At 36.3% G+C, this 7508-nt stretch overlaps 1 protein-coding gene across 1 annotated transcript in view; it reads left to right on the forward strand.

The window, feature by feature from the left end:
- MAP2K5 (mitogen-activated protein kinase kinase 5) overlaps positions 1 to 7508 on the forward strand; it is a 264767-nt gene that overhangs the window by 108457 nt on the left and 148802 nt on the right. The window contains exon 12 of the mRNA XM_029952259.1: positions 6878 to 6933. Within this exon, the coding sequence (XP_029808119.1) occupies positions 6878 to 6933 (56 nt within the window). The remainder of the gene's footprint in view (positions 1 to 6877; positions 6934 to 7508) is intronic.

The following is a 7508-nucleotide window of genomic DNA, read 5'->3' on the forward strand; positions in this document are numbered from 1 at the left end:
TTTCTGTGAAGCCAACATTACCTTGATTCCAAAACCAGAGACCCCACTAAAAAGGAGAACTATAAACCAATTTCCCTGATGAACGTGGATCCAACAATACATTAAAAAAAAAAATTACTCACCACCAACAAGTGGAATTTATACCTGGAATGCAGGGCTGGTTCAATATCCACAAAATAATCATTGTGATTCATCACATCAATAAAAGAAAGGATAAGAACTACATGATCCTCTCAATAGATGCAGAGAAAGCATTTGACAAAATACAGCATCCTTTCTTGATAAAAATCCTTTAAAAAGCAGGGATAGAAGGATCATACCTCAAGATCATTAAAGCCATATATGAAAGACCCACCACTAATATCATCCTCAATGGGGAAAACTGAGAGCTTCCCCCCAAGGTCAGGAACAAGACAAGAATGTTGACTCTCATTACTGTTATTTAACGTAGTATTGGAAATCTTAGCCTCAGCAATGAGACAACACAAAGAAATAAAAGGCATTCAGATTGGTCAAGAGGAGGTCAAGCTTTCACTCTTCGCAGATGACATGATACTCTGTATGGAAAACTCAAAAGAGTCCACCAAAAAACTGCTGGAACTGATCCATGAATTCAGCAAAGTGGCAGTATATAAAATCAGTGCACAGAAATCAGTTGCATTCGTATACACCAACAATGAAGCAACAGAAAGAGAAATCAAGGAATCGATCCCATTTATAATTGCACCAAAACCTGTAAAATACCTAGGAATAAATCTAAACAAAGAGGTGTAAAATCTATACACTGAGAATATAGAAAGCTTATGAAGGAAATTGAAGAAGACATCAAAATAATGGAAAAGTATTGCATGCTCATGGATTGCAAGAATAAACAGTGTAAAACTGTCAATACTATCCAAAGCAATGTACATATTCAGTGCAGTGCCTATCAAAATAACACCAGCATTCTTCGCAGAGGTAGAACAAGCAATCTTAAAATTTGTATGTTAGCATATAGTACAACCATGATTTCAGGAGTAATTTGTATGGTTCCATAATTTGTATGGAACCAGAAAAGACACTGAAAGCCAAAGCAATCTTGAAAAAGAAAAACAAAGCAGGAGGCATCACAATCCTGGACGTCAAGCAGTTTTACAAAGCTGTAATCATCAAGACAGTATGGTACTGGCACAAAAACAGACACTCAGATCAATGGGACAGAATAGAGAACCCAGAAATGGACCCACAAATGTATGGCAAACTAATCTGTGACAAAGTAGGAAAAAGTACCCAATGGAGTAAAGACACTCTCTTCAGCAAGCCGTACTGGGAAGACTGGACAGTGACTTGCAGAAAAATGAACCTGGACCACTTTCTTACACCATACAAAAAAATAAACTCAAAGTGGATAAAAGACCTAAATGTAAGCCAGGAAGCCATCAAAATCCTCGAGGAGAAAGCTGGCAAGAACCTCTTTGACCTTGGCCACAGCAACTTCTTACTCAGCATGTCTCTGGAGGCAAGGGAAACAAAAGCAAAAATGAACTATTGGGAACTCATCAAAATACAACACTTCTGCACAGTGAAGGAAACTATCAGCAAAACTAAAAGCAGCCAACAGAATGGGAGAAGATATTTGCAAACGATATATCAGATAGAGGGTTAGTATCCAAAATCTATATAGAACTTATCAAACTCAACACCCAAAAAACAAATAATCCATTGAAGAAATGGGCTAAAGACATGAACAGACATTTCTCCAAAGAAGACATCCAGATGGCCAACAGATACATGAAACAATGTTCAATGTCACTCATCATCAGGGAAATACAAATCAAAACCACAATGAGATACCACCACACACCTGTCAGAATGGCTAACATGAACCACTCAGGCAACAACAGATGTTGGTGAGGATGCAGAGAAAGAGGATCTCTTTTGCACTGCTGGTGGGAATGCAAACTGGTGCAGCCGCTCTGGAAAACAGTATGGAGGTTCTTCAAAAAATAAAAAACAGAACTACCCTATAGCTCAGCAATTGCACTACTAGGTATTTATCCAAGGGATACAGGTATGCTGTTTCGAAGGGACATGTACACTTCAATGTTTAAAGCAACACTATCAACAATAGCCGAAGTATGGAAAGAGCCCAAATGTTCATCGATGGATGAATGGATAAAGAAGATATGGTGTATGTGTATATATATATGTGTGTGTGTGTATATATATATATATATATATATATATATATATATATATACATACATATACACAATGGATTATTACTCAGCAATCAAAAAGAATGAAATCTTGCCATTTGCAACTACGTGGATGGAACTAGAGGAAATTATGCTAAGCGAAATTAGAGAAAGACAAATATCATACGACTTCACTCATATGAGGATTTTAAGATACAAAACAGATGAACATAAGGAAGGGAAGCAAAAATAATATAAAAACAGGAAGGAGGACAAGAACATAAGAGACTCTTAAATATGGAGAACAGAGGGTTACTGGAGGGTTGTGGGAGGGCTGGTGGGCTAAATGGGTAAGGGGCATTAACTAACTTGAATGTAAATTTAAAAAAATTATAAAAAATTAAAAACAAAAATAAAGATGAGTTAATACCTATTCTTCTCAAACTATTCCCAAAAAATAGAAGAGAATGGTAAACTTCCAAATTCCTTCTATGAGGCCAGTATTACCCTGATATCAAAACTAGATAAAGACACCACAAAAAGAAGAACTACAGGCCAGTATCTCTGATGAACTTAGATGCTAAAATCCTTAAGAAAATACTGGCAAACTGAATCCAACAATACATTTTAAAAATCATTTACCACAGTCAGGTGGGATTTATTCCCAGTGTGTAAGGGCGAATTCAGTATTTGCAAATCAATCAAAGTCATACATCACATCAATAAGAGAAAGGATGAAAACCATAGGATCATTTCAACAGAGACAAAAAAAGCATTTGACAAAGTACAACATCCATTCATGGTAAAAACCCTCAACAGAGTAGATTTAGAGGGACCAAACCTCAACATAATAAAGGCTATATATGAAAAACCTAAAGTGAACATTATACTCAATGGTGAAAAACTGAGAGCTTTCCCCCTAGAGTCTAGAGGAAGACAGGGATTTCCACTCTGACCAGTTTTATTCAACATAGCCATACCAATCAGACAAAAAAAAAAAAAAAGAAATAAAAGGCATCCAAATCAGCAAGTAAGAAGTAAAACTTTCACTGTTTGCAGATGACATGATTCTATACATAGAAAGTGCTAAAGACTCGACCAAAAAACTACTACAATTGAGAAATTAATTCAGTGAAGTCACAGGATCCAAACTCAATGTGCATTTTTTTTATTAAGAAAATGTTTTTAATGTTTATTTTTGAGAGACAGAGTGCAAGCAGGAGAGGTGCAGAGAGAGAGAGAGAGAGAGAGAGAGAGAGAGAGACAAGAATCCGAGGCAGGCTCCAGGCTCTGAGATGTCAGCACAGAGCCCAACACAGGGCTGGAACTCCTGAACTGTGAGATCATGATCTAAGCCAAAGTCGGATGCTTAACCGACTGAGCCACCCAGGCGCCCCTCAGTGTGCATTTCTATACACTAATGGAGCATCAAAAGAGAAATTAAGAAAATAATCTCATTTACAGTTGCACTAAAAATAGTAAGATACCTAGGAATAAACCTAACCAAAGAGGTGAAAGACCTCTACTCTAGAAACTGTAAAACACTGATGAAAAAATTGAAGAGGACACATTTTAAATACATTAAGTCCTTATCTTAAAACATTCACTTTACAGCCTATATTTAAATCTCTTTTTTGAGGCAACTCCTTTCTACACTTGAGCTGCCTAAAGCCCCTTTCTCACTGCTGCTTGACAGCTTCCCTTTACTTCATGCTCATGAGTCCCAGAACACTAAAATTTCCCACTTTTTACATTTTATTCTCTAATTCTTATCTTTTTGTAATTTCCCACATCAATTATTTTAAAATTTTATTACCATCTTCCAGATCTGACTTCCTCCTTTTTTCTTCAGAGATAATGTAGACTTTCAGGGATGAGCTCTCACAATTCCTTGCTCTTCTATCTTCCATCTGTACTTAGCACAAGAACGCCAACATGATCATCCTTGCACATGAAGGGCTGCGTAAAGTCAGTCCCTCCACATGTGCATACGCGTAGTGACGTTTTCTCCATCGCTCAGCCTCTTTATTTTGGATCTTCATTCTGTATAATACAGCAAAAGTGTACCCAAAAAATATATGGACCAGAAACTATGTACCATGCTCTCTCATTTCTTCTGTTCCCTTCTCTTGCAGTTAAACTTCTTGACAATTTTCTTCCAACCCCAGTACTATTCCTTTAGCATAGATTCTCACTATTTTAATCTCTTATTAGTCATTTCTATCCAGATATTTATTGAACACTTTCCTTCAGATACTGTTCTCAACCTGGGGATACAAACAGTGAATAGGACTTCATTCCTGTCATTATGGAACTTGAATTCTAGAAAGCGGGGGTTGAGAAGAGACACTACATTCTCAGAGAGAGGTAATTTTCATTGGAACATAAAGCAGGAAAGTTGATGACTAATAGGTGAGGAGGTGCTAGATAGGCTGGTCAGCGATGGCTTTCTTATGGGAGTGACAATTTTAGCAGACTTTAATATCAGTGAGCCACTCATGGATGGCCATGGGGAATATCTTCAAGGAAGACAGAGTATCTGTTATAAATACTCCAAGGTGGGAGCAAGCTTGGTATAATGAAGGCCCCACAGGAAGGCCAGAGAGACTAGTGAGAATTGATGGGAGGACCTGGGGCCAGACAGGGGGCCAGAGAAGTAAGTAGAAGCTACATTGGGTAATCCTTATAGACCATGTAAGGAATTTGTGTTTTCATCTCAATTAGGATGCCCCTGGAAGGGTTCAAGTAGGAGAGTGGTGTGATATGCCTTCTCTTAAGTAAAACTAAATCTGCTCAGAAATGCTCAAATATAGCATCTCAGGATATATGCCCATGTTTTTGGATTACCATCATTGGAATACATTTTTTCCTCAAGAACCCAGGTTGCAGAAAAAGAAAAGGAGTATCAAGTACTCCTTTGAGTCCTTGAAACAAAGGGCTTTTTATTTTTACAACTAGCAGAGTCTAGGAGAGCTTCTTCTGAAATTTTTGCTTATGGCTCCAGATTTTAATTTTATTAGTATTAATAATAATCCCGGTCATTTTAAGGAAAATTTTGGGATTAATATGACAGTATTGTTGCTTCTCATTCATTAACTACATATTTCTGTTTTATCCTACATTCATTAGGTTAAACATAGACAAACTGCCCAGCTAGCTCAGTTGGTAGAGCATGAGACTCTTAAACACAGACATCACAGCTGTGAGTCCTTTTTGCTTAATTGCGTGACAATGATGGCCCTAATTCATCAAAGGAAGCATATAGTTTGGTAGTTGAGATGGGTTTTTTTTTTTTTTTTTTTGCTAATCTATTAGCACTCTTCCTCCTGGTTCCTATGGTGGATTGTGGCATGAAATAAAATAACTGGCTAGGGGTGATCTGAGGCCAGAGAACACAGGGAAGTGACAGGTCACAGAAAGCAAACCAGTGACGTCACCTTGGAATCATGAATAAAAGGTTTAAACCAACTGTGCAACATAGAAAAGAGTTTCTAAATGCCTTGAATAGGTCACAGAAAGCAAACCAGTGACGTCACCTTGGAATCATGAATAAAAGGTTTAAACCAACTGTGCAACATAGAAAAGAGTTTCTAAATGCCTTGAATACCAGTGTCTCAGCTAAGATTAAACTGAGTGTGTCATGGTGATAACACATTACACTAAATTATAAAAAGTTCACATGTGATTCTCAAGTTCAATGATGTTATGGGGAAAACTTTTAAATATTTACAATTCTGGGAGTTCAAAGGCTGAGACCTTTCCTGAGCTCTGCCATCAACTGACTCATGGCCATGACTAGAAAACTTATCTTTCTGGGATTCAGTTTCCCCCACTTATCAAATAAAGTCATTGGTCTGATCTTTAATGTCCCTCTCACACTAATGTTGGTGATATGATGAATCTAAGAATTGCCTTTTAGGGATAGACCTACAGGGTAGAGATGATAGTAAAACTCAGTGAAAATTGAACTGTAAACTCTGTCATTTTTAGGCTAAGAATTATTTAATTGCACAAAGAGAACGCATAAAACCTAATAGGAGCTCTTGATTCTGAGTGGATCTGCTGGATCCCTTTTTTTTTTTTTTTTTTTTTTTGCCTCTGACGGTTATCTCTACTGATTATGTCAAGGACAGGATGCATCTATGATGACACACAGACTCACCCATGTGGATGGCTGAGAAGTGTGGGATATAACTGAGATTAAATGGATATTTACAAAAACCAGTGAAATGTCTCAAAATAAGATTCTTTTTTGGCTTGTTCTGCCAATAAGATTAGTAATGTAATCTTTGGCTTTTTGGTTTAGATTGTTGACTGTTGTCTGTTTAGCTAATTAAAGCCTGATTTACATCTTATGTATATATATATTTAAAAAAGCATCTCCTCTTAGGGCTTCTCACTAGTCTGTGAATGAATTTGCACCTCCTAGTTTTGAACCACTCAAGCTGTTCACTTCACAAGGGATCGGTCCAATAAACTGCATTTGTCAGTCTTCCAACTACCAGCATGTAACGCTTGATCTTGAGACTGTTTATCCTTGCAACTGCCAATTCATCTGAAAGATCAATGAGAACATGAGATGTTTTCTTAACATATTTTCACTTTTATTGCATCTATAATAAAAATGCTATTTAAGTAAATAAAGATGGTTCAGTTCATTGCAGAAGTGTCTTTTTTTTTTTTTTTTCATTATCTTCCAGGGAGCACCCACAGCCAAAGCATAAAGTTTAGTCACACTGTGGTTTTCCAGCTTCTTGTAAGAATCTGGGAATGTAAGCAGCTACCTAAAGAAGTGATCATTTGTCTACTGTAAATAGAATAAATACAAAGTCAGTAGCTTTATATATATATATATATATATATGCAATACATATAATTTGTTTTCATAGGAAAAATACTTTTTTTTCTGATGTTCAGCATTAGGAAAATTTGACATATAAAAATATTCATATCTGTGAAATATACGTAACTACATTTCATTTTAGGCATACTTAGAAATCATCCAGTAGTAGATTGGTTAATTATGAATTTTTAGCCTTCAATTGAAATGGAAATTATTTTTCAAATATCCTGGATAATTCCTTTATAGAACGGGAAGACTGCACCTCAGTCTGACTCCAAGTAAGGTTATTATCTATTGTTAAAAAGCTCTCATACAATCATATTGTTACTGTGAGTGAAGTAGTGGGTTTTTTGTGTATCTTTCCAAAAATCTTATATTACTGTGTGAGATTGAAAATGCAACAATTGTACCCAAATTTATACTTGCAAATGAATATTGTTTCCTTTAAAATACTTACCTAGGAAAGCTGTGTAGTTATTTCAGTGATA

The sequence above is a fragment of the Suricata suricatta genome, chromosome 9 (genome assembly GCF_006229205.1).
Source record: "Suricata suricatta isolate VVHF042 chromosome 9, meerkat_22Aug2017_6uvM2_HiC, whole genome shotgun sequence".
NCBI classification, from domain to species: domain Eukaryota; kingdom Metazoa; phylum Chordata; class Mammalia; order Carnivora; family Herpestidae; genus Suricata; species Suricata suricatta.